Source organism: Patella vulgata, chromosome 8, assembly GCF_932274485.2.
Source record: "Patella vulgata chromosome 8, xgPatVulg1.2, whole genome shotgun sequence".
Classification (NCBI taxonomy): Eukaryota; Metazoa; Mollusca; class Gastropoda; family Patellidae; genus Patella; species Patella vulgata.
In genome coordinates, this window is record NC_065886.2 from 46,784,627 (window position 1) to 46,812,623 (window position 27,997).

Sequence of the window (27,997 nt, forward strand, 5' to 3'; positions counted from 1 at the left end):
TATATCACCGTTACATCATAAATATGATTGAGTTTGAATTTCCTGAAAATCGGACCGAAACTTTCAGTCAAATGGCCACTCCCCTTTTGTCCTATTCTGATGAAAGTTGACAAATATGTTAAGGATTAAAAGATCTTGAATGAGAGGATGAATCCCATTGATTTTACCTCTTCCCCATACATTTCTTGGAAAATGTGGGCGTATTTTGCATGGCAACCGCTTGTTTTAACTGGCCATAGCTGATAGCAGTGTATTATTTGATAGATAAGGGACACAGCCTCAGAGAAAGAGTGTAAGAAAAACTCTATCCCGTCGTTTTTTTAATTACCTAATCTGTCAGAGTTGGGGTTGAAATAAAGATCGACTGTTCAGTTAACTAATCGTGACCATCGCAACTGGGAGTCTCTTTATCCAGGGATCAGTAGGCCCTATAGAGCATAACATTGTTTTTTTTCTGAAAGTCTATGTTCTAGAAGACTCACTTTTATGTTAATATCGGACCTCGTTGTATCTAACGGAATAATTACTTGCGTGCAATAACCAGGACTTGCCCCCACAGTGGTTACGGAATATCGCTCTCCGAAACTTCCTAAAGACGGTCAGTAATTATGGTCGAGTTGCACCTGTAGTAAGTGTAAAGGGAGGGTACTGCGAAAAGGAGTTGCGTCTCTTGACAAAAGCTCTCTGTTCAATAAGATTTGTTTGGTTATCGAAATTCCATCGCATTCGCGTCTGGAATGTAAACTCACCATAAATAGAAGAAAATTGAAACGAAATACATCAAAAATGAAGGTAAATTACTAAATAACTTTAATACAACAACAAGCTGTAATGAAATAATGATATATTGGAAATGTTACGTTTATTTTTAAATAAATATTCTTAGAAATAATGTAATAAACAGGTATCAACATATTGGTTGCGAGGGAAGCTTTGCAGAATCCTTCAGTTTTGAGTTCATTAATAATCATAAATCCGAAATCATGGAAATGACAGACTTATAATCCATAAACAGCCTTTTATGGAGATCAACAGACTAGTTTTTCATTATCTATTTTAGTCATTTTAGAGTGGGTAAATTTAACATTTAGTTATTCAAAATACTTGGTTCCAAGTATTGTAAAAACTGAAAGTTACCATAACCGTGCATATAATAATATGGCAGTCGTTGTTTTTTGTATTTAAGAGGAGAGCCGAAAAAGCTCCCCTTAATGAACATAACTGAAAAAATCGCTCCCCTAAAATAGCTCTCCCAGTTTGATAAGAAGAGTGATTTAGAAATTAAGGAGAATGATCTGATATTAAGGAGAGTGATTATTTGTGTGTGGGAAATGGTTCTGAAAATCAATAACTGTGTGTATTGGGCCATTCTTGGTTACATAAATGATAATAAACATCGTCTGCTAAATAATAGCACTCGTAGTCGTACGGTCATGTCAAACTTCTGCTGTCATCTATAACTACAGTAATAGTTCAGCTCTGAACGTAGGTCTCATTTCACTCGGCCTGTACGTTCAGAAACTCTTCTATTGAATCCTTGTCAAAACTGAGATCCGCCCCAGTCAATACGGTATTCCAATAGAAATATTTTTCGACATTTCTAAATATTTATAGCTTGTATAAATTTTGTTTAAAAACATAACCCCTATTCAAAATATAATCATAAACGCTTGAAAATTCCATCAAAATATAATCTATTTCTTCCGGAATTATTGTCATTGGAAATTTTTACGTGCCATCTCTTGTAAGTTCTCAAGTTTCGCGAGAATTCTACTTTTCATTTCAGTTAAATTAATCAATGATGCATAGGCACCATCTATTTTTAGCAACATATTCATCGGAATTTTATTCCCATGCGCGATCACATTATACCGATCGAATACACCAAGTAACTGTTCACAATGACAGCATGATGTTGGCGATCGGAATATGAGTCTTTCACACTCTTTTGGAAAAAAACCCCAAATACATATCCATGATTTACAAATATGGAGAGCGATTCTCTATTTTAAGGCGAGGGAGAAAAACCTCCCCTCGGTCAACATTCGGGTGCGCGACAGGCGCTCGCGAGCGATTGCGCGCCTCAAAAAACAATGACTGATACGAAAAACCGATGTCCCGTGTATACATTAAAATGCTCGTAAAAGATCCCTTGACAGTTGGAATTCGATATAAGACTAGGCGATAGTGCTGCTGCCCGGGCAAAATTACTTATTTCAGTACAAACTGTAATGATATGCGTTGAATCTATTTGTATAGTTTAATGTGACAATATTGTAGCTGATGATGTATCTGAGCAGAAGATATTAGATGCAACACATTTTTTAAATGATCACTCACTGCCCGTTGGAGGTATCATAAACTGATAATGCTACCATCATACATACAAACAGAAAATGAAATATGCTGATACAATAATATAATATCTTGTGTTTTTTTTATTTTAATGTCATTATTATATGACTTCTTAACAAAGTCTGTTACCGATTATTAGCTTACCAGTACCTCCCAAATATTACGTACAATAATCTTTTTTAAATTGTTGACTGATGATGTTAATTTATTCAGAAAGTATTTAGTTTAACTGAAAAAACCCATGGACAGGGCCAGATATTCTACAGTTGGCAAAAAACACTTGGAAACTATTTAGCCACAACAGGGTAAGTACATTTTTATTATTTTTTTAAAAATCCACAAACCTGCTAGAAGTAGTGCTGGGTATTGCTACTGCAATCACGATGCAATATGTATTTCGATTCAGGTGCTACGATATGATTCATATCACGAATCACAACCAAGTCAATATATACCAAGAAAAAGAACAGGATAAATGAATAATTGATATTTTTAGTGCTGCAGATGTCGAAGAAATAAAACTGAAGAGTGATAAGTTACTTACTGAAGGGACAAAATAAACTTATAGACCGGGGGCTCAGCACGGGGGTATCCATCAAATGGGCACAAAACCAGACGCAACTTTTCTAGAGTAAAATTTTGCGTAGAATACGATGCTAAGTGGTAATCAGTTCGCCATTGGGGTGTTTTCGAGATATTCAGGGTCAAAGGTCAAATGAATTCATTTGCACTGAAATTGAATGCGCAGTCATTATTGTATTATGAAAAGAAGCTGAAAATAATCGAAAGTAATCACACTTTCAATAAAAATGTAAACTTGCTAAATTCACCTTTAGTCTTGGTGACCCTGGAGGTCAAAAGGTTGGACAGGTGACCCTACTCCTTGTCACGTACAATCGGGGAATCGAAACCACACCTGTTGACTCAATGCAGTGCGCACACGCTAACCATTCGGCCATCCACCCCCCACCCCCACCCTTTCAATTAAAAAGCTTTGTACACAGATCTAATAAATTTGGTAAAACTTGATCAGTGAGATTTCTGACAATGATTTTAGATTTAGTACAGTCAACTTTCCTGCAAGTGGGGCCTATATGGGTCCAGACAAGCCCACTGTCAATGGTTAAATCAAAACATGTTACTAAATATTATTAATCCTTTTTATTTTAGACAAAATCATTCTGTGCGAATCTATGACAGACATGGAGAGATTAAAGGAGAGATCAAATTACCAGGGTAAGTAAGAATTTCATTTTTAAATTGATAGGAGTGTTCAGTTGGTTCCGTTTGTTTTTGGATCATTTTGCTAGTTGACTTTGAAGACTAGTTTATAAAGAAGCTTTATTTTACTTCAAGATATATATATATTATTATAGCCAGACTAATGATTAGTCAGTCACAAATGTTATTAATCTCTGATTAAAGAACTAATGCTAATATCAAACCCTGTAATTTTAAAACCAACTATGTTCCATTATCAATAAACTAGGCCATAGTAAATGTATGCTAGCAACTGTCTTCATTAGCCCAGATGGTGCAGAAAAGTAGAATATTAAACCACATTTCATTTCATTTACATGTACAGTATACAGATTCTTTATTTCTGAGATTATTGTATCTATAAAGTTGCCAGTAAGTGTTGAATTATTTCTATTTGTTTTTATTTACAGTATGTGTACTGGTATGGGATGGGATCAAGATGGTGATATCCTGGCTGTTATATCAGATAAATCTACTGGTATATTCTTCTGGGATGCTAATCAACATAAAACATCACAAATAGATAGTGGTCTCAAGTAAGCTCAAGGCAGATTTAGCTCTTGCATAATGCATGGTTAAACTACATTTCTTTGATGTTTTAACCGTAATAAGTGATAATAGCAATATATTGTACTGGTGAATCATGTGGTAGATGAAAGAAAAACGTCTATAATGGTATACTGATATATAAGACATTGATCTATAATACTATTATTATTATTTTACAGAGATACTATGACATTTTTATTGTGGTCTAAATCTGGTCCACAACTAGCTGTTGGTACTATAAAAGGCAATCTGTTGATCTATAATAGTAAAACAACAAAGTAAGAACATTATATCTTTAATCAATTGATCTAGCTATACTCTAGATTTAAAATAAACCATTTGTATAGATGTTGTTGTCAGTGTTTAAAATTCACGTTTTTCCATCAACCCAGCGCCAACAAAGAACTGACAGGGCCTACATGTTTTAATGTGGAAGATGGTGGTCCAATATTCAACCAATTTAAAACATGAAATACTCAGATCCATCTCATTGTTAGAGAAAAAAGGTATTCTTTCTGAGAATGAAATGAAATGGGGTTGAACATCCTATGACCTACTCTTATTTCGAAATCCAACTGTCAAGGGTTTATGTGCACCCTAATGTGTACACAGGACCCATTCAAATGACTAGACACTATACCTTGCCAGATCCTCTGCCTTCACCGCTGACAAGAGAAAATTGCGGTAGAAATTCAGAGGAACTTTCTCGGACAACACCTGTATCGAATCCCCTAACTCTAGGTTAGCACACCAATGCCTACCCACTGAACAACTGTGGCTCCCTTTTGAGAGCAAGGTCTTTTTCTGGAAAAGTTTAATTCAGAAGCCTAATTCAAATGCAATTGTAAACTTGCTGAATTTAAAAGGTTTATGTTTTCTTGCTTAAAAAAGCAAACCAAAACAGGAAATTTTGAAGGTCCAAAGAAGAACCAAAAAATTTTGAGACTATTTTGCAGCTTTTTAAGAATGCAAATAAGATTAAGACAACTGCTATTTTTTGTAGAAAAATACCAATTCTAGGAAAACATACAAAGAAAATCACATGTGGTGACTGGAGTCAAGAGAATTTGTTGGCACTCGGCAGTGATGACAGGACAGTGACAATCAGTAATGTTGATGGTGACACTATTCGTCAAACAAGTCTGCGATATGAGCCGTCTGATATCGAGTTTTCTGAAATGAAAGGTGATGAAAGAAGTGCTATTGGTGAAAATACAGTAAGCTACAACATTTTATAGTAATAGATCATTTGACTTACAGAAGTATGAGAGCTTGGAGTGTCAATTCTAGTTTGATTGCTGTACATTGTTTATCAGTTAGATTGTAGGCCGAGTTAAGATATTTTTAGATACATTACAAATCATGCCCTTTAATAACTATTGTGGTCTTTAAGGAGTTCAGTGGCCACTCATGAAAAATCAGCACAGATAACAATCAAATAGAAACTCAGACAACACATCACACACACATGTGGGATTGTAAATAATAAAACTGTCAAATCAAGTGAATGGATCCATGCTGTACTATCCCAGGCCCCTAGTTTGTTTTCAAACCGAATTTCTGATTACAAGTTATCTGCCTTTACCCATGTTCACTTTTTTTACCTGTGAATGCAGCAGAGGACAAAGTTCCTGATAATTTTTTTTTAATTCGTTTGATAACTTGTTGAGAGGACTTTGCGTCCTGTGGATATTTAATGAGGCCATCTGTGTTTCATTGTAAAATTCATCAATAAGTGTTTTATAATCAAATTTGATTTTAATTTATTTATAGATTTAAATTTAAAAACATGTGTTTGTTAATCTTGAATTTTATTATTTTCTAGGTTAGTATTATAAATGGAAAGAAGACGCTATATCTCTATAATCTCAATGATCCTGATAATCCTATAGAATTAGCATTTCAACAACGATATGGTAACATAGTGTCGTATAGATGGTTTGTATATGTTTATATTATCAAACTTGTTTTGTTGAATGGTGAGAGTTAATGCATGTTAAAGATGTGTGACCTGGGAAACTATTGAAATATCAATATCAGTACTATAATATATTAATCTGAAATACATTAAATTCTATACTTCTGTTCAATTCTTGTACACTAAAAATGCTAGTGATATGAGAGCTGTGTCCACTTCTACACTTGCTTCTTATTGATTTGTTTTCATTACTAGGTTTGGTGATGGCTATATTCTAATTGGATTTTCTCATGGATTTTTTGTTGTCATTTCAACACATCTGAAAGAAATTGGTCAAGTAGGTTTTTTATTTGGATATTTCTGTGACACAGAACATAATTATTACTTGTGATAAAATAGTTTTACTAGTATAGTCTTTAAATAGGCTAATGGTACATATAATTTTTGCCAACCCCCTCCATTCCCCCTTCACTCTTCAAAAACTGTATTCATTTTCCCAGTCAGAGCAGAACAGTAGGCGGTCAAACCCCATTTCATTTCCTCTCCAAAAACAAATCTTTTACATATGTACCCACATTTAATAAAGAGTCCACTCTAATTTTTTATGATTTCCTAATTTACATTTTAACAAAATAGAAATGTTGATAGAAATTTGGTGTAATCTATATTTAAGGAATTGTTTCAAGCTAAGAATCATAAAGATAGTTTAACCAGTATAGCTTTATCTACAGCCTATAATAAAGCTGCTTCATGTGGTGATAACTGGTAAATATTATAATATCAAACTCTTCTTCTATATATCATCTATTAGATTTGGTACCGTGGCTTTACTATTTTTTATAAATTTTAAATATGTTAGACTAATGTTCAATCCCAATGATGCCCAAGAAACTTTATCAGGATTCTAGTTTCCTGCGGTCTGTGGTGCAGACTGGAAAACCTGGCAAGGAAAACTGTCTAGTTATTCGGGTGGTCCCGTATATACCATTGGCTGAACGTTTAAAGATCCCCGGACAGTAGTTAGTTGAAATAAGAGTAGTACCGCTATCAGAGGGAATTATTTGTCATCTTCATTAGTCAGATTGGTGTAGATAAGTAAGATGTTAAACTCCATTTTATTTAGTCATTCCAACTTTACCTTTTATTTGGTTCACTTGATGCATTGTATAATACATGTGTAGCTAGTTTTCATGAATAAAATCTCCTGTTTAAATAAAACTAACATTTTATAGTAAAACGACTCGGTGTGTTGGTTTAGAATATATCTTGTGAAAGATCTTTCCCCACCCATACATGTATGTGAGCACAATAATAGGAATATAATTAATCTTGAAAACAGTATGATACACCCTGTCTTTCATTATTTATCATGTCTTTTTCAAACAAGTTCGTCTATTCATAAGTTTAGAAATGACTTTATTTTTTCAGTATTAAAATCCATGATTTATCTGATTTGAAAGAGATGTACGCCATTATAACATTGGAAGATGAAAGAGGATTGGATAAAATATCCTGGACAGATGACGGACAGCTACTCGCATTGTCTACTCAAAAAGGAAACCTTCATGTTTATCTATCCCGTCTGCCTATGTTGGCAGCCGTCTCTCAGACACGTATAGTTCACCTGACATCATTACTGGAAGTTACAATCGAAGATAATATCCTACAAGATAAACCAATATCATTTGCTATTGAAGTGGAACCATCATTTGTAGGAATCGGACCATATCATCTAGGCGTTGGTATGAATAATAGAGCCTGGTTTTATGCCTTAAATGATCAAGGTAAGTTACTGGGTAACAAATTACTTTTCATTCGTTCGTGATATTGCAGACAAACGGTTCCTAGAACTTGCCTGAAAAGCAGTCATGCTTCAGAGGCTAGTCTGGAATGGGAGGATGAGGAAGAAAATTTGCCACTCTTGAATAAAGTAGCTGTCGTAACTCCTGGAGAAATTACTTTTTTAGATACCTCCTTTGATAGTTCATATAAAGGATTTGCAATTTCTGCAGCAGTAGTTTATTGTTTAGGTATTTAGAATGTTCTTGGTTTGAATGAGATGCTATCCATCATTTTGTATTACATATAGGTCCAGAACAGTTAAAAGATAGAGAATATCTAGGAACAGTTCAATCATTAAAACTCAACTCAGATTATGCTGCTGTTAGTTTTGAAGGCAAAGTACAGCTTCATCTGGTATGTTCAGATTTTCAATATTTTTGTTTCTGTTGATCTGTTTTTACTGTGCCACTGTTGTAGATCTTCTGATCTGTTTTTACTGTGCCACTGTTGTAGATCTTCTGATCTGTTTTTACTGTGCCACTGTTGTAGATCTTCTGATCTGTTTTTACTGTGCCATTGTTGTAGATCTTCTGTGGTCTCACTTTATCGACATAAAATTCTTATAGTCTTCAAATGTTAATTCTTGTTGAAATTTTAGATGTTATTTTTCATGTTTTTAGATTGAAGGGGAGGCAACTGGTACAGCAGAAGAAAGAGAATCTCAGTTATTTCCTGGACCTGAACAGAAAAATGTTAAAATAACTTGTCATGATTTAACAACAGATTTCCTTATATACGGAACAGATGTAAGTTTAATACAGTAATATTCACTTATTCTGTAATTTGGTAGAGATGACTTTTAAAATAGCATTACAAGTAGTTGATATAAATCATAAAGAAATCAAATGAAATGGAGTTGGATGCCCTAGTTCTTCACTAACAGGGTTAATGAAGACGGGCATATGCCTGGACAGCCATGCTACAGCCTACTCTTATTTGAAATTCAAACTGTCAAGGATTCTTTTATGTGCATGCCAGTCACAAAGAAAATAATTTCTGAGATTGGTGACCTAGACTGGCAAACGATCAATAATAAATATTGCAGTAACCATAATAGCAATTAGAAAGGTTCTCATTAGTTCAAGCAAGACAAGCTAATGACCAAAATGTTCTATTAGTAAACAAATGAAATAGGGTTTAACATTCTGTTCTGCTTGACTGGGCTAATGAAGACGGGCATATGCCATACAGTGTGTTATAAGGGAAATTTGCCTGGACAGTGACAAAGGGATCTTTTAAGTGCACGCCAATGTGTAGGCCCTACACAGGAAATCTTTGTTTTTTTCCCATCCGAATGACTATAAATTGTCCCATACCGGGTCCTCAGTGCTGCACCACTGACAAGGAGCAACCAGGTCGGAAAATCCTGATAAACTTTCTTGGCCAACACAGGGATCAAACATGGGACCTCTAGGTTAGCTAGCCAATGTCTTACTCACCGTGGCTCCCTCTGCTAGTAAACACCTTATACTAATATAGAATGTGTTATACCTGAGTTTGGGTGATCCTACTTTTATGTTCTTCCCTTGGTATCTTCTAGGTAAGAGAATAATTCTGTCTGCTAGAGTACACAGTTTATAGCAGTTTATATCCATCCAGACAACCTCTTGTATTTGATCATTTATTTATATAATTTTAGACTGGTAATATCAACCTGTTTTATATAGAAGATTGGCAGTTTGTCAATGAGTTTCGACATATTGATGGTATCAAGAAAATCTACCCTGATCCATCTGGTACCAGACTAGTCTTTATAGACGGTAAAAGTGATGGCTTTGTATATAATCCTGTAAGCTTTTCATCATCTTTTATGTTTTTATCTGCATCTTAACAATTCAAATTCAATCTACAATTTTTTTGTCCTTGTTGTTAACATCGTTATTAGGGACATCTTTATTTCAATTGCACGTAGGAGTCTTTTAGCAGTGGAAGGAAGTCGGAGGACCAAGAGGAAACCCATGGGATTACTCCTTTTCACATACAGGCCTGTATCAGACAACTCAACCACCCGACCAAACCCACCTCTCTAATTATCGAAAGGATATTTTATTTAGACCTCAAAATAATCATTTGAACAATAATATAATAAATCGTGAGAAAAGCTTGATGATGTCTGTTTATTAGTTGGAATGTTATGAAACAGGCTACTCACTGCTGTGTTTTATAATTTATACAGTTAGATTTCTATCACTTTATAATAACCCAATTACCCTGTTGTATATTTTTAATATTTTAAGTCATTGTTAGTCATATAAACATAAAAACATGTATAAAGAATATATATGATGTTTTTATTAGGTAAATGATCATATAGTTGAAATACCAAACATTACCTCATCTGTTGAAGGTGTTCTATGGGAAAACTGGCCTTTAGATAAGGTTTGTATTTATATATTTTATTTTTATTTTCCTGATTTTTAGAAAACCTCTATATTTTGTGATGTTATATTATTGTATTTAATAATGTGTTTATTATTATATTATTTTATTGAATGATCTGTTTATTATTATATAGGGTGTATTTATTGTGTTTGATAGTGAAATGATCTATACCTACGTATATTGTCGGGAATCTGTTAATGGTAAGTATAAGAATCTCATTATCTTATCAAATATTATCCAATTAATATGCTGCAAGGGTATGCATTCAAATTAGGCAGGGTTCCATCAGATATTTCTGAAGAATTAATTTTTCTACCAAGATTCCTAATTTTGGCCCTAGTGTAAGAATCTCAGATATGATTCCCAGAGAAATTTCATTCCTCCTTGATATAGAGATCTGTGCCCATTTTCGTTACATAATTCTCATTTTTTGTTCTATATCTAACTCCAACCAAATGCTTTATATGGGTATGGAGTATGGACCTACTGGTTTGCCTTGTGTCTGTTTAGAAACTATTTGGTTCAGTAATATGTATCGTTCCATTGACTTTACCTGTTTATAATGTTTTATAGGTTCACAAGTATTTCTAGCAGGAACTACTAAATTACCGTATGGCCAGATTCCTATTTTATTATATAATGGAGAACTAACAGTACAGACACAGAATGGCCGTTTGGCACAGATGACACTAGATACACATATTAATATATATCATGAAAATCCACAAACACTTACTGGTCCTGAGGTAAATATAGGGGATACTCAATTGAACTTTTAGGATTTGAAGTTTCCCAATTTCATGAAAGTGACAATAGAGTGAAAGAGTGAAAAGAGTGATTTTGAGCTGCAAGAAGAAAATATTTGGAACATATTTGATGTTTTTAATTATTTTAAGATTATATTCCCACTGACCAGGATTGACAGAACTGTGACAAAACATAAATTTTATGTCTTTTGTTTGCAATTCTGTGAATTCGTGCTCAAGTCTTACTCTGTGAAACAGGGCCTAAAATGATTTATATTTATTAACTATAAGGAAGTGTTTATGATGATGGTATAATTTACTGGTGCTGCTTAATGGTCTTTAAAATTCTTTAAAATGAGATTATTTCTTCTTCATTATCTTTTCTTTTTATTTAGTTAAAGGCTGCAGGAGAACAGTGCATTAAGTTACGGAGGTAAAAATTTAACAATATCTTTAAAGATACATTATATTCAAAAATATAATGAAGCTTTTATATATTACTGCCCTATTTGTATTAAAATCACAATGTTTGTATTTCTTAAATACTTTTTAAAAACAAATAAAATACAACTTATTCTCTGCAACATGGACTTTCAGCAGTCCATTATAAATACTTTGTTTTGCATTTTAATTGTCAATTAGCTATAAAACATAAGGACGATACCATTTGTGCTGTGGTGGGTTTTATCATTCAGATTTGATCAAAATTGTGCCATTGGTTAATTTTGTATTACTGACAGAAGGTCTACCTTGTAGCTATTGCGACCTGTTATTGAATAAACCAGCAATTTTCACTAGTTTGAATTAGCAGATTATGTCAGTAGGTGAAATATTTGAGAGGTCGGTCACTCGGGAAAATTTCACTGAGCTTCTGATTTTTGGTATAAAGATCAAAACTGACTAATTCACCAGAAATATTATTTTCCATGGATACTAGGTCAGTCCAGTGAAATTCAATACAATAATGATTGGAATTTATGTTTTAGATTTAAAGATGCATGGATATTTTCACACCATCTCAATGATAAATCTTTATGGGTGGAACTAGGTAAAGCAGCTCTACAAAGTATGGACATTGATTATGGTAAGTGTTGGTCAAAATACATATATTGTCTTGTCTGGCAAAATCGTTATTAATATATATGGTACTAGCTTTGAATAGATTTAAATACTCAAAGTACAAAAAAAACACCTTGAAAGATAATTTAAAAGTATTTATAGGATATCTAAAAGTGTAACTTATTTAAATACTATTATTCTTCGTCCTACTCAAGTGCTCAATATCGCTTGTAAGGAACATCAGCTACAAGAATGTGTAATAACCTCCAGAAGGTTTAATACTTGCTATGGCTTTACAAGATTTTATGTCAGGATTAAAGATATATTTCTTCAAGAGCTATTATCACTATAATTTACTATGTGCTTTGAGCATGCCGACCCTTTGGAGTTTTAGTGCTTTAGAAATGGACTTCTGCGTCCTTTTTGACACATTGAATTTGCAAATGTTTATTTGGACCCCCAAAACTAATTTGATTAACCAGCCATGACACATTGCACCGACTTTTACATTTTGGGCATCACCACCCATTCTCCTCCGAAATACTGCATATACCAATCAAGTTGAATTATTCTACAGATTGAAAATAAAGTATAATTATTCTTTCACACTGTAATTATGTTGTAAATATTTTGTAGCTATTCGTGTATATAGAAATGTTGGTGATGTTGGTATGGTGTCATCACTACAGAAAATAAAGACAATAGAAGATAAGAATCAATTATCAGGATATATAGCCATGTTTCTAGGAGAATTTAATCTAGCTCAAGATTTATTTCTAGCTTCTGGTTATCCTCTAGGAGCTTTAGAGGTAGGTGCTAAATTATAATAACCTGAGCAGTAGATTATCATTGCAAGGATATGTACATAGATATGATGAATGGGGTCTTCATGTAAGTGAAGAGGAGAAAGGTTGCCTACCTAACCTCATGGTTTTCCTCAAGTTCTTTAGAGGCGTTTTTGTGAGTCGATTAGATTAGGTTTTGATTTGCTAGTACGATTTGGTATGATTTCGATTTGATTAGCTATGGTCCACAAATGTGAAATTTGATAACTACGATTTGGTAAGATGGCTGCCACCACGGACACCGATCAGAAAAAAAATTGTCTCTGCTAACATGACGAGGGGGGGCGTGTGTTTCACGTGTAGTCCAAGTTACCTACAGATTACAGTGACACTGCTGGCACCCAGAGGGCCTAAAATTGCTTAGAGCCAGAGGTGATCTAACATTCTTGTGGACTATAAAGTTAACATTAAAGGAGCTAAATCGCTAACATTTGGGACCTAGAAATTGACAAAAGTATGTCGCAATGCATATATACTATTCAAAAAAAGTAGGGGATATTTGATTTTGGGGGCATAATACTAAAATATGCAAATGACTACGAAAAAAGTCACTATAGAACCTAACAGAAGAAACATTTCCAGTTACATGTGACGCCCAAACGCACCAATAGCTACCGCATGGAATGCAGGTGATGCTTGGGATCATCATGGGGGTCCAACCCAAGATTTGCACGACTCTGACTTTGAATGTTACAGTCATTGTGGCATTGAATTCCAGGGTGGAAACATCAGTTTAATTGTTTTAGTGACCAGAAAACAAATTTTGATATGCGTCGGCTTACCCAAAATGAAAGGTAACGTGCCCTTGGCATGCTACAGATCGGCACAACACAGGCGGTTGTGGCGCGGACGATGAATGTTTCTCAGTCTGTCATAAGCAGGCTATGGTCCAGATACCGTGATACACAATCTGTACAGGACAGACCACGCTCAGGTTGACCAAGGGCGACAACTCAAGCCCAGGATCGATTTATCCGTACCTTGGCCTTGAGAAATCGTGTCATCACAGCAAATCAGATCAGCGCTCGTCTTCAAACAGACACTGGTGTGAGAGTGAGTGGCCAGACGATTCGGAATCGACTGCATAGGGGTCACCTTCGCGCCCGACGTCCTCGCGTGATCCCTTGTTTGAGAGATCATCACATTCAGGCAAGACGTCGTTGGTGCAGGGATCGTCAACACTGGGATAATCGACGCTGGAGCAATGTGATGTTTTCAGATGAGTCAAGGTTCACTGTTGATTTTTTGGACAGACGTAGGAGGGTGTGGCGTCGTCGAAACGAGCGCTTCCAAGACGTTAACGTCATCAGACATGATCGATTTGGGGGTGGTTCTGTTATGGTGTGGGGAGGCATCACTGTTGCTGGAAGAACGGCTTTACATGTTGTTGCAGGGCGTGTTACAGGCCAGTACTACCGGGACAACATCTTGGCAGTCCATGTTGTGCCGTTCGCACGACGTCATGGCCGCCGTTTCATCTTCCAGGATGACAACGCAAGATGTCACAGGGCCAGGATCGTTACAGGTTACCTCCAACAACAGAACATCACCACATTACCTTGGCCAGCACTGAGTCCCGACCTCTCCCCCATCGAGCATGTCCCAGACATGCTTGGACAGAGGTTACGTCAACGTCAACAACGTCCTGCCAATGTCCAAGAACTTGCTGCTGCGTTGCAACAGGAATGGGACAATCTGGACCAAAATGACCTTAGACGTCTCATTAGGAGTATGCCACGTCGGATCAATGCTTGTTTGGCAAACAGAGGAGGATTTACCCGTTACTGACTTGGTTGTGATGCTGTGGTAACTTTGCTGTTTGACCCCGGGTATCATTTTACCCTTATAATGGTCAGTCTGTGCCTTACTTAGTCTAACGATCATTTGGAATAAATCGATGAATGTGAACTTCATTTCATTTTGTCATTTGTTTCTTCGTCAGTTTCATTAGGTGACTTTAATAACACTTAAAAATCAAATATCCCCTACTTTTTTTGAATAGTATAATATTCTAATATGAATGTATATAAACTTATTTAGATTCAATGGTTTCCGTTTTTACTCCGATTTCAAATCCGTTATGTTCGGCGAAATAAGCCAGCAGTCTCAAGCGAGTGCAAATTTCTAGCGTCTGGTTATTCCAGTTTACATACGCCGTTTGATTTGGTGCAATGTGTCTAGCCTCGTTCCTCGAGTCTCTTGATACAACTAGGGCTGAAGCGCATTATGGTACACGATTCGTGTACCAATGGTAAAATGTTTATTTTGTCTTAAATATTGGATATCAAAAGCCCATCTTTTCCCGTTAAGATCACAACATGAATGTTGATATAATTTGACAAATAAATCGTGTTTTCAATGTTGAAGATTTTGGATGATATTGAGTTAGAGACTTAGCTACTTTAAACACATCAAATGCGTTTTAAAAAAACATTTTTTATGGAGAAAAACAACAATAAGCATTAAAAATTACTTACGATGTCGAACATTCCGCCATTTTGAAAACGTCAAATCTAATCGCCTAAACACCTCCTGGGACGATTAGGTCGATTTGCCTAATCAGTTGAGTTAAATCGTCTCACAAATGTAACGATTAGCATAATCAACTTGGTTCACAAATGCGTATAATAGCTAATCGGTCTAATCTAATCGGTTCACAAAAACGCCTTAGGTTTCCTCCCACTGCTACAGATCTTTGTACACATGTAGCACCATGGGCCTTTCTGTCTGACGTGGAGAGCGGACACAGTACTAAAACCGGTCGCCACATCCTACGTACGACCCATGCATCTTTTCTTACTACATATTTCTGTAGCCTTGTGATCGTCTAGAATTTGTCTCTAGCTGTCTTTACTTCTGCTTCACGTTGTGTATTTACTTCTTACAGTTTCTTAAGACGTCTGTCTTACCAGGAATAACAATGCGACAGTTTGCTTCTACATATTTTATATATCTATATATAGCTGAATACAGGTATACAAGCATAATAGATAACAATACTAGCTAAAACCATTTCTCTACCCTAGCCAGCCTCGTGGCTGTCTAGGAACTCAGATGTAAGCTCTCTGGAACCTAATAGAAGCCTGTCTTGAAAGGTTCAAATAGATATCTTATATAGCAACCACTTTTATCATGCACATGAAGCCTGTTCATGGCCCTAAACCTGTGCAATTAACAATATGATTGGTTACTTTAAGTCAAATGATGCAATTAGAATAATTCCACTCACGTGTAATTCTGGTGGTAAATTGTGACACCTGTTTTGGTTTAAGAGCTCTTTTTATGTAACAATATGTCAATTACAGACTAAGTTGATTTAGTGCACACTATATATGTGAATATGTTTGAAATTTAATACTTTGCCAAAGATATTAATTAATGAAATATAAAGGCATCTTATTTCTCTTATTTTAAAAACAATGTCGCAATAACGATAGTGCTACAATTCTTCCCCCTTTAAGAATATATATAAAATATAGATATTCTAACTAATTATTCATGCATCAGGCAAATATAAATGATTACTATACTATAAAACCAAGCTATGAAAGAAAAACACAAACAATCAAAAATCAAAAGTCAAAAGTTGCATGCAAAAGTTCTCCAAAAAGTTCATCACTGTAAAATCCTATGAAAATTCACTAAGCCTAAACACAGAAAACACAAATTGTCTTTTTAAAATCTTCAAGTGTCCTAATTTCAAAACATAACACAACACGAAATATTTATAAAGTTCAGGTTTCGCTTTAAATTCTGTCTCGGGAAATGTCAGTTTGGTAAACCATTTCTTCTTCTTGGATTTGTATTGGTCTGTTTCAGCTACCATAGTGTCAAGTTGAAACTTTCTTTTTTTTCTTCTAAGTATGATTGGGTTGTACAATTTTATCCGTCAATCAAACATGTCATTGCCATCAGACCAAGAACTAACTATTCCTAAATTATTAAAACTTTATTTTGCTATTTATTAGTCTTACATTATTATTTCGAAAAATTATTAGTAAATCTTACTTTTAATTAAAATTAAACTTTATTTAATTATTAATGAACTTTGATGTGTCCCTTTAATTATAAATTTCAAACTAAGTTTGACCTCTTGACCTGAACTGAGTAATGAACAATTTTAGAATTACGTTTTATGTTTTATAATTTCCGTTTGTGTTTTAGAATTCCTACATTTTTATTTTATATTTCACCGCCAGTAATGTGACCTTTCGACCTAATCACTATACAATTCTAATTTCTGTTTTGACTACTATTTCGTTTTTATAGGCCAATTGCTTGTGGACGCTCTAGAGGCTAAAGTTAATATCCGATTGACTTTAAATTTATACACAGTGTTTAAGGTCATGAGACGAAGAAGCCTATTGATTTTCAGCGATTTCCGATAATTACTGCCAGAGTTATAGCCCTTGATCACTTCAAAAAATCTTGTGGACGCTCTAGAGGTCAAAGTTAATATCCGATTGACTTCAAATTTATACACAGTGTTTAAGATCATGAGACGAAGAAGCATATTGATTTTCAACGATTTTCGATAATTACTGCCTGAGTTATGGCTCTTGATCACTTCAAAAAATCTTGTTGATGCTCTAGAGGTCAAAGTTAATATCCGATTGACTTTAAATTTATACACAGTGTTTAAGGTCATGAAATGAAGAAGCCTATTGATTTTCAGTGGTTTCCAATAAATACTGCCAGAGTTATGGCTCTTGATCACTTCAAAAAATCTTGTTGATGCTCTAGAGGTCAAAGTTAATATCCGATTGACTTTAAATTTATACACAGTGTTTAAGGTCATGAGATGAAGAAGCCTATTGATTTTCAGTGATTTCCAATAAATACTGCCAGAGTTATGGCCCTTGATCACTTTGAAAAATCTTGTGGACGCTCTAGAGGCTAAAGATAATATCCGATTGACTTCAAATTTATACACAGTGTTTAAGGTCATGAGACAAAGAAGCCTATGGATTTTCAGCGATTTCGGATAATTACTGCCAGAGTTATGGCCCTTGATCACTTTGAAAAATCTTTTGGATGCTGTAGAGGCTAAAATTAATATCCGATTGACTTTAAATTTATACACAGTGTTTGAGGTTATGAGATGAAGAATCATATTGATTTTCAACGATTTCGGATAATTACTGCCAGAGTTATGGCCCTTGATCAGTTTGAAAAATCTTGTGTCGCTCTAGAGGCTAAAGTTATCATTCGATTGACTTCAGATTGGTACACAGAGTTTAAGGTCTTGAGACTAACAAGTATATTGATTTTCAATGAATTTTTACAGCTAAATCCATGATGTTAAAAGTTTTGTATACTAAACATTAGCTTGGGACAAAACTTTATAAAAACCAAACAAATTCTAATGGTTTTCTGATAATTACTTAATGAGTTGTTACTCCTAATCAGATTTTAATGTATTATAAATGTTTCATTACCGAAAAAAGTAAACATATGCGTCAACTCTTGTTGACTGCTCGGACGATGTAGCTGCTGTGGGCGTATGTTTCATTGCCTGGCAACCTATCTTTTTACATGTCAACCAAAACAACTATATTGTTATCGTACACCACTGAATGTCTAAAACAAACTGGATCCTTAGCTTATTCCAACATTAGTATGACATAACACTATCGAGAATGTCAATCAAATATGGCCAGTATATGAATGACATACCATTTTATCCTACAGTATGACGCGAAACCCCATTTCATTTAATTTATAACCATGTCCCAAGTGAATGAGTGCACTTTCATCCACAGGAACATTAGTCTATACACATACAGTTTACTATATCCTATATATTAACGCGTCACGTCAAATTTAACACAGTGTTAAAACCTATTGTTTATAATAATCTGACCTAATGTCAAATTACACATTCCTAATCATTGCGTACATGTCGACAGCTTAAAGCAATTAGCAGTATATATTAAACGTTAATATTACGTTTCTAAGCAAAAATTTAATTACATAAAATTATATACGGACAAAATCTACCGTATACTCCACTTTTCTAAAAAAGTGTCGCATTCTTAACTTTAACCTCCTATAAAACTCGTATTAATGACTTTGTGATAATCTCACAATTTAACGAGCCAATAATTTTAGTTTTTCCCAGGAAAACTATAACCAACATCCCTATTTTTAATTATATGGGATTTTTAACATAACCTAACTTTTTAATCAAAAGTTAAATTACAACAACTCTAAGGCCTGGACTAAGGGCCTTAAAATTATATAGTATACGAAACAACAAAAAACACAAATTAACGAATCACAGTAGAAAGCACGGCCAACTAGGAAACTAGAGTTAATCACTCACAAACATCATCCTTAGCTCTGCCATCTTTCCACTGCGACCCGGACACAACATTAGTTCCTTACTTTATTCCCTATTCCGTTTCCTTATCATTATTATTCCTTAGTTATATCAAAACAGTTTTTTTAAAACCTACTCCCTAATCTTTCTCTTTAACTTTAATTTTACTCAAATTTACTACAGGTCATGTTAACCTGATAATATACACACCTAACCAGTGATATTATTTTGTTTAATAAACCTATCAATCTAAACTTATGAATGACTCTAATTTATTCTCTATACAGTTAAATTTTAAATACTTAGTTTCTAATCAATTTTAACTTTGAATTAATATTATTTGGTCTTTAAACAAATTTAACAAATTCAATTTTCCAGAAAAAATGTATTTACCCAATTTTTCGAATATCTTCACAAGATTTCTATTTTTTCCACCAGACTTTTTCTGTTGCTGGATTGTATAGGTTTTCTTCTTAACGTCTTCAAATATGTATTCGTCTTCTAAAGTGACTTCTTACCCCAAAGGTCGAAACTTCGTTACGGCACCAAATCGAATATGTAAGACTATGCAGTGCTATACAGTCACTGGTTAGATGTGGAAAATATGTGATGCTTACTCTCTTGTCTTCTAATCTTCTTCCAGGGTACTCGATCGCGTAGTCACGTGCACCAAATCGAATATGTAGCACCATGGTTCTTTTGTCTGACGTGGAGAGCGGACGAGGAAACCGGTCGCCACATCCTACATACGACCCATGCATCTTTTCTTACTACATATTTCCGTAGCCTTGTGATTGTCTAGAATTTGTCTCTAGCTGTCTTTACTTCTGCTTCACGTTGTGTATTTACTTCTTACAGTTTCTTAAGACGTCTGTCTGACCAGGAATAACAATGCGACAGTTTGCTTCTACATATTTTATATATATATATAAATTTAAAAACAATGTCGCAATGACGATAGTGCTACACACAAGAGAATTATTGAAATAAAGATATACATGTTAGCCTCGAAACGTTCTAATTGATGTTGAATCCTTTGAGTTCATTTCTCTCTCTTTCATTCTTCTAATTGTTGTGATGATCGATTTTTGATTTACTGAACATAATTGTCCTCTTTATGAAAAACAGGAGGTTGAGTCAAGAGGTGTTGTTTGATTTCCCCACTTGTATGTGATAAGGGGCAGAGTCGCATCTCCAACCTCATGGGTTTTCTCTGGGTCCTCTGCTTTCCCCCCACTGGTAAATACCCCTACATGCAAGCGAATTATTGAAAGTAAATTGAACCATATGTTAGTCCCAAAATGACCTAGTTTGTTTCGAGTGGACTTAAAACCCCCATCACTCCTCTCTCTCTCTCTCTTTCTTTATGAACAACAAATGCTTCGAAAGTATAGGTCAGTTATTTATTGCTAAGATTTAATAGAATTGTATTAAATTAATCTTTATGATTGCTATAGATGAGACGAGATTTACATCACTGGGATAGTGCTCTACAGTTAGCTAAGGTACTGGCACCAGAACAGATACCTTATATATCCCGGGAATACGCTCAACAGTTAGAATTTACTGGGGATTATATGAATGCGTTATCACATTATGAGAAAGGTGTAACTAAAGATGAGAAAGAGAGAGATCATGATGAAGTATGTGCTGCTGGTATTGCCAGGATGTCTATTAGAATGGGAGATATAAGAAGGTATTTATTGTTGCTAAATCTGATCATGATGTTTATGGTTTAAGTGCCTGGATAACCATGTCTAAATACTTATTACACTGGGCCCTGTTTCTCAAAATCTTAACTAAAGATAAAATCCAAATTTTAGTAGATACTTCAATTTTGATTGGCTAAGCACTAAAATCAATCTAATATTATCCAATCAAATTACTAAAATTTGGATTTTATCTTAGTTAAAATTTCGTGAAACAGGCCCCAGGTAAGCGATTGTTATGATTATAAAGTCCCTCATGCAACAGAATCATTTGAGTTATTTAACCCGATTAAGCACTCCAAACATGCTTCTTCATTTATATTTTATATTTATATTAACTATAGAGGAGCTGCCATGGCTATGAAGATGCCGAGCAAAAGTTTAAAGAAAGAGTGTGCTGGTATATTAGAAAGTATGAAGGTAAGAAACTTTATCAACTGGGAATTATTACCATTGGATTATTGGTGGAGGATTATTTCCTGTTATATCCAACTGAGATTCAGTCTTGTCTGCACGGTACAGGGTTTCTTTTGTATTTGTTATATTCTTGGTTTTTAAATTATCATTGTTATATGTTTCAGCAATGGTCGGAGGCAGCCATGTTATATGAACAAGGTCATTTCTATGATAAAGCAGCGTCTGTTTATATACGTAGTAAAAACTGGTAGGTACATATTGGTCATAATTCATGTAAGAGTTATACAAATTATATTTTCTTATTAAATGCTGCTGTAGACTCATGCATTTTATACCACAAGATGAAATTAAGATCTGTTCATGAACGTGTCTGATGTGTGTGAAATAAGTTTATTTAAAATCTGATTCCACAATAAAGTGATATCGCAGACAAGAGTCTGATAGAAGTTATGGCAGAATTACATCTCATACAATATATACAGACAAATTAAACACCTGTAAAATATGATGTGAAATCTGAAGTGATTCACAGGTATGATTAATAATACATCAAGTAAAGGAATCAGAATAATTTCATGTCAATTTATTTTTAGGAATAAAGTAGGTGAGTTATTACAGAATATTACATCACCTAAAATACATGCTCAGTACGCTAAAGCTAAAGAAGCAGACGGAAGATATAAAGATGCAGCAGAAGCTTATAAACTAGCTAAAGAATGGGACAATGTTATTAGGTTAGTATAAACTAGCTAAAGAATGGGATAATGTTATTAGGTTAGTATAAACTAGCTAAAGAATGGGACAATGTTATTAGGTTAGTATAAACTAGCTAAAGAATGGGACAATGTTATTAGGTTAGTATAAATTAGTTCTAGAATGGGACAATGTTATTAGGTTAGTATAAATTAGTTACAGAATGGGACAATGTTTTTAGGTTAGTATAAACTAGCTAAAGAATGGGATAATGTTATTAGGTTAATATAAATTAGCTACAGAATGGGATAATGTTATTAGGTTAGTATAAATTAGCTACAGAATGGGACAATAGTATTAGGTTATTATAAATTAGCTAAAGAATGGGACAATGTTATTAGGTTAGTATAAATTAGCTACAGAATGGGATAACGTTATTAGGTTAGTATAAATTAGCTACAGAATGGGATAATGTTATTAGGTTAGTATAAATTAGTTATAGAATGGGATAATGTTATTAGGTTAGTATAAATTAGTTATAGAATGGGACAATGTTATTAGGTCAGGATAAACTAGCTACAGAATGGGATAATGTTATTAGGTTAGTATAAATTAGCTAAAGAACGGGACAATGTTGTTAGGCTAGTATAAATTAGCTACTGAATGGGACAATGTTATTAGGTTAGTATAAACTAGCTAAAGAATGGGACAATGTTATTAGGTTAGTATAAATTAGTTATAGAATGGGACAATGTTATTAGCAGAAGCTTATAAACTAGCTACAGAATGGGATCATGTTATTAGGTTATTATAAATTAGCTAAAGAATGGAACAATGTTATTAGGTTAGTATAAATTAGCTACTGAATGGGACAATGTTATTAGGTTAGAATAAACTAGCTACAGAATGGGACAATGTTATTAGGTTAGTATAAACTAGCTAAAGAATGGGATAATGTTATTAGGTTAATATAAATTAGCTACAGAATGGGAAAATGTTATTAGGTTAGCATAGATTAGCTACGGAATAGGATAATGATTGAAGGTTAGCATAAATTAGCTAGAGAATGGGATAGTGTTATTAGGATTCTAAAACCATTAGTATATAAATTATGTTTATCCATGGGGATCACGGTGGCTAAGTGGGTAAGACGCTGGCTCGCTAGCCTGGAGGTCGGGTATACGATCGCTGCATTGGCCGAGAAAGTTCATCCAGATTTACCGGCATGGTTCTCCCTTGTCAGTGATGCAGGACGGAGGGGCTGACAAGGAAAGCTGTCTAGTCGTTCGGATGTGACGAAAAACCGAGGTCCCGTGTACACATTGGCGTGCACGTAAAAGATCCCTTGGCAGTTGGAATTTGATATAAGAGTAGGCCGTAGTGCCGCTGTCCGGGCAATTTTTCCTCATAGCACACTGTATGGCGTATGCCCGTCTTCATTAGCCCAGGTTAGGAGCAGAACAGTAGGACGTTAAACCCCATTTCATTTCATTTCATGTTTATCCATCAATTGTAATAATAATATCTTTCAGAATTAACTTGGATCACTTACAGAACCCAGAAGAAGCAGTAAAGATTGTTCGATCAACACAATCTGTAGAAGGAGCTAAAATGGTGGCTAAGTATGTTTTTGTCAACTTTAACACTGAACGAACAAAAAATATTTGTATGTAAATTTCCATGGATCTGTTCATAGTGAGAGTTTCATAATATCAGAGATCAGGTATTGTTTATTGTCTCCACTATGTCTAAAGAATTAAAAAAAATAATAGCCTTAAATCCCACTGCATGGCTGTTTTAATTAGCCCTGTTGGTACTCAAAAATAGGATATTAAACCCGATTTCATTTCTAATGTTGTATTCTTCCAGATTTTTCCAGAAATTAAATGACTATGGTTCAGCTATACAGTTTCTGGTTATGTCTAAATGTAATGATGAAGCTTTTCAACTTGCTCAAACTCATAATCAGATGGAAGTGTATGCTGATATTATAGGTAAGGTTGACTCCATAACTATGTGGATTTGGTTCTCCAGTTTCCTCCAATTTCTAAAGCATAAAGTAAATCCCATGAAACTATAAAATCGGTATAAATCTAAAATTGAGCTAAAAACATCTTTATGCCTACTATGGATCAGCATGATTGTCTCAAATTTTGCACATAATGTCTTTTGAACATGCCTATGCCTGATTTTAACCATATCGCTAAAATAAATCTTTGTTAAAAATCAGTGGCAATCACCAAAGCTGTGAAAATTCTGTTTTTTCTTTTTGTGAAATATGTTGGAATATTTGTTGAAAGCCTACATGTATCTTTATTTACTTGTAGGACCAGATGCTACACCAGAAGATTATCAATCTATTGCTGTTTATTTTGAAAATGAGAAAAATAATTTCTTAGCTGGTAAATTCTTCTTATTGAGTGGACAATATACTAAGGTAGGTATTGATGATAGAAATAGTAATAAAACTGTCAGGGTTGACATAAAAAAAACTTGATTTTGAAGGTTTTATTTTTGTACTTTTAAAAATCTTAATCCGACATGTGTTGTTTCTCTTTTAAGGATTCAATATTGGCCCATACTCCCCCCCCCCCCCCCAAAACTGTATACAATTCTTTACTGTTTTTCCTTTTATATGATTGTTGTACATAGATTGCCTATATTTTTATTTCAGGCTATGAAACATTTCCTGAAATGTAATAGTGAAGATTCTCAAGCTATAGATTTAGCTATAGAAACAGTTGGTCGTGCTAATGATGAACAACTAACTCGACAGTTAATAGATTATCTGATGGGAGAAACAGATGGAATGCCTAAAGTAAGTTTTACCATCTGTTTCAGTAAAACTATCTGATTTGTGTACTGTGAAGTTATTTAGAAAATATTATTTAAGTCAACGGATAATTTCATATATTTTTTTAAGGATGCTAGATATTTGTTCCGATTATATATGGCTTTAAAACAATTCCGTGAAGCAGCAAGAACAGCTATTATCATAGCTAGAGAGGAACAAAATGCTGGTAAGAACTCTGCTCCAAATAATTTTTTTTTAAATGTTGATATAGAAAGAGAAGAAACTTGGCTTACATTATTTCTTTCTACACAAGTAAATGAATTTTAAAATAAATGTTTGGTATAAGGGAAATAACTCTTAACACATATCCTCGACTTCATATTATCTCCCCTTAGACCACAAATTTAATGTACACAATTTTTAAATTGTTCATTTTTCTTAATTTTAAGTTTCAATTATTTGTGAATGTTTTATGTTATTTATTTTATAGGTAACTATAGAAACGCTCATGATGTGCTGTTCAGTATGTTTCAAGAACTTAAACAGAACAAGATTAAAATCCCCGCTGAAATGCAGTCAAATTTAATGATTCTACACAGTTATATTCTTGTCAAGGTATTTTCTCTATTTTTATTAGTTACCTTTAAGTTTTTGCATAATTTATAATCTACTGGTTTGACTCCTTGACAACAAGGGAGTGGAGTTGTCTGTCACACAAGACAAATTAATTAAGTTACAATACTAGAGTTTTATTCTAATTTCCTTTCTTCTATTTTTAGATGCATGTTAAAAGAGGAGACCATATGAAAGGTGCTAGAATGTTGATTAGAGTAGCAAATAATATCAGCAAATTTCCATCACGTAAGTTTTGAACATTCTAGGCTACATATTGGTTGGATTTTATCAAGACTGATAAATGTAAAAAAAAACATACTTTATAATGTTTCTTTTCTATTTATTTTGTCTTCATTTATATAAAATTAAGTAACATTCTAAAAACCTGTTATTTGAATAAAAGGTAAATAACATGTACTATTAAACAAGAAATTGTTGCTAGCAAGAAATTAATGCAAGTAAAAATGCATGTAATTCTAATCAGTAACATTACAAAATCAGTAAATCTGGCATTGTTTTCAAACAATGATTAATTTCTTGTAAGGCTTTTCCCTGTTGACGATAACATAACAAAGAACCATCCAGTCGTAATGTTATAAACAGTGGATTGCATCAAGTTTAATACACATTTATTTCCACACGTCACATTAATTTCATGTTTTACAGTAACTGAAATATTTTGTTTTAAATAAATTATTTTATTCAACAGATATCGTCCCCATTTTAACATCAACTGTTATCGAATGTCATCGAGCTGGATTGAAAAATTCCTCATTTAGTTATGCAGCCATGTTAATGAGACCTGAATATCGTGATCAGATAGATTTTAAATACAAGAAAAAGATTGAAATGATCGTCAGACGACCTGATAAATCAGAAGAAGAAGAACCGTTGACATCATGTCCTGTTTGTTCTTTTCAACTACCAGAGACTGATTTACTCTGTCCAGAGTGTCAAAACAATCTGCCATATTGTATTGCTACAGTATGTACACTTGTTACCAATCAAATTCCTCTCCAAGCCAGTATTTTCTTATTTTTGAGATCTAAAATAAAAATTAAGACAAATTTTCTTTTAATTTATCACATAAAAAGTGGCCAGCATAAATAACTTTTTGCTTGCTTCTAAAATTGTTTCTGGCAAGACAGATCATATTATGATAATCGTACAAGACATTATATTTCTCAATATCTATTTATAGGGTCGTCATGTTTTAAAAGAAGATCTGACAGCTTGTCCTTCATGTGATTTTCCAGCGATTTTAACAGAATTTTCAAGGTATTTATCATACTTTTAAATAATTTTAACTAAATATTCAGGGTATATATATCACTCCAATTAGTCCATCCAAGATTACCATCAGGAATCTCCAATATTTTTAAGATCTGTGTTTATGTTAATGAGACTAATGAGACAAGGGTGCCTATTTTTAACACTTCAACAAATACTGTCAGAGTTACTGGCCTTTTTTATTTGAAAAACTATGAAAAAAACATGTGGGGGCTAACTAACGTAAACATTTCAAAGTATATTTCAAGTACATGTAATTACTTTATGGGATGTGGATATTAACTATAAAAGAATCCCAATAAAAACAACATTTGTGGACTGTTCAACTTAGCTGCTATGGGCATGTGTTTCATTGTCTGGCAACCTATCTTTCTTTATTTTACAGTTTGTTGGAGAGTGAAGAAAATTGTCCAATGTGTAGTGAGAAAGTAAATAAAGATGTACTACAGAAGATTGTTGATACCCAACCTTATCTGGCACCTTCTGAAGGAACTGAATAAATCAATCAGATAAATCCAAGAAATAACATTACAAGCTTGTCATTCACTAATTTTATATTTACCTTTCTATGTATTGTATTATGTAATTAATACACTTGTCTAATACATAGGACAAAATCCATATCATACTTTAAATACATTCATTTTAAATCCTGTCTCCAATTAAATTGAATATTTAATATTGATGAGAAATTTTTCCTAAAGAAGTTTATTCAATTTGCAGTCTTGTCCATATCCAAGTAACAAAAAAAGAACTACCAATACCGAATGGCAAAGACAATGCAACCATTCTATTCACTATTTAAATTATCCGTCCTCTCATGGCTTTAATTAAATATTTTATCAATATTAGTTGTATTTATTTATTGTACAAAAGTCATCAATGATATATATATATATATATATATATGGTGTATGTGATACAAATTATATATAAATTATTTATTATCATTCTTTGTGTTGTTTTTATATCATTTATAAACATGCATCTTCAACTATAATGGGGGTTAATAATTCCAAAAAGCAAGTCAGCAACACAGTGCCCCTCTCCAGTTTCAGAGAAGTTAAAGAAAATCCACTCCGTTAGGAGGTCACTCCTCCTACCCCGAATAATGCCGATGATCCTTGTTTTAACAAATTTAAATAAGCTCCACCCAAACAATTATGGTAGGTGGCAGGGAAAGTGGTTGAATGCATGTACT

The 27,997-nt window shown here is 33.8% G+C and overlaps 1 protein-coding gene across 3 annotated transcripts; it reads left to right on the forward strand.

Moving 5' to 3' along the window:
- Nucleotides 1-692: 692 nt before the first annotated feature.
- Nucleotides 693-27,713, forward strand: LOC126829783 (WD repeat-containing protein 19). Of its 3 annotated transcripts, XM_056102955.1 has the most exons (33): nucleotides 693-792; nucleotides 2,569-2,660; nucleotides 3,526-3,591; nucleotides 4,026-4,151; nucleotides 4,344-4,442; nucleotides 5,168-5,381; nucleotides 5,990-6,102; nucleotides 6,338-6,419; nucleotides 6,756-6,847; nucleotides 7,511-7,866; nucleotides 8,172-8,278; nucleotides 8,545-8,670; nucleotides 9,564-9,713; nucleotides 10,223-10,303; nucleotides 10,440-10,506; nucleotides 10,880-11,052; nucleotides 11,448-11,485; nucleotides 12,039-12,136; nucleotides 12,748-12,920; nucleotides 20,736-20,974; nucleotides 21,332-21,407; nucleotides 21,569-21,651; nucleotides 21,998-22,138; nucleotides 23,630-23,719; nucleotides 23,967-24,091; nucleotides 24,425-24,534; nucleotides 24,772-24,915; nucleotides 25,021-25,117; nucleotides 25,382-25,506; nucleotides 25,671-25,752; nucleotides 26,216-26,490; nucleotides 26,708-26,784; nucleotides 27,182-27,713. In XM_056102955.1, exons 1-33 carry the CDS (start codon nucleotides 787-789, stop codon nucleotides 27,294-27,296), a joined length of 4,038 nt encoding a protein of 1,345 aa, XP_055958930.1. In that variant the 5' UTR covers nucleotides 693-786; the 3' UTR covers nucleotides 27,297-27,713. The 3 variants fall into 3 exon arrangements, with proteins under 3 accessions (XP_055958930.1, XP_055958932.1, XP_055958931.1); XM_056102957.1 differs by lacking the exons at nucleotides 693-792; nucleotides 2,569-2,660; nucleotides 3,526-3,591; ... (18 more) ...; nucleotides 21,569-21,651; nucleotides 21,998-22,138 and adding an exon at nucleotides 22,790-22,818 and having other exon boundaries at nucleotides 27,182-27,712; XM_056102956.1 differs by lacking the exons at nucleotides 693-792; nucleotides 2,569-2,660; nucleotides 3,526-3,591; ... (18 more) ...; nucleotides 21,569-21,651; nucleotides 21,998-22,138 and adding an exon at nucleotides 23,008-23,021 and having other exon boundaries at nucleotides 27,182-27,712.
- The last annotated feature ends 284 nt before the right edge of the window (nucleotides 27,714-27,997 follow it).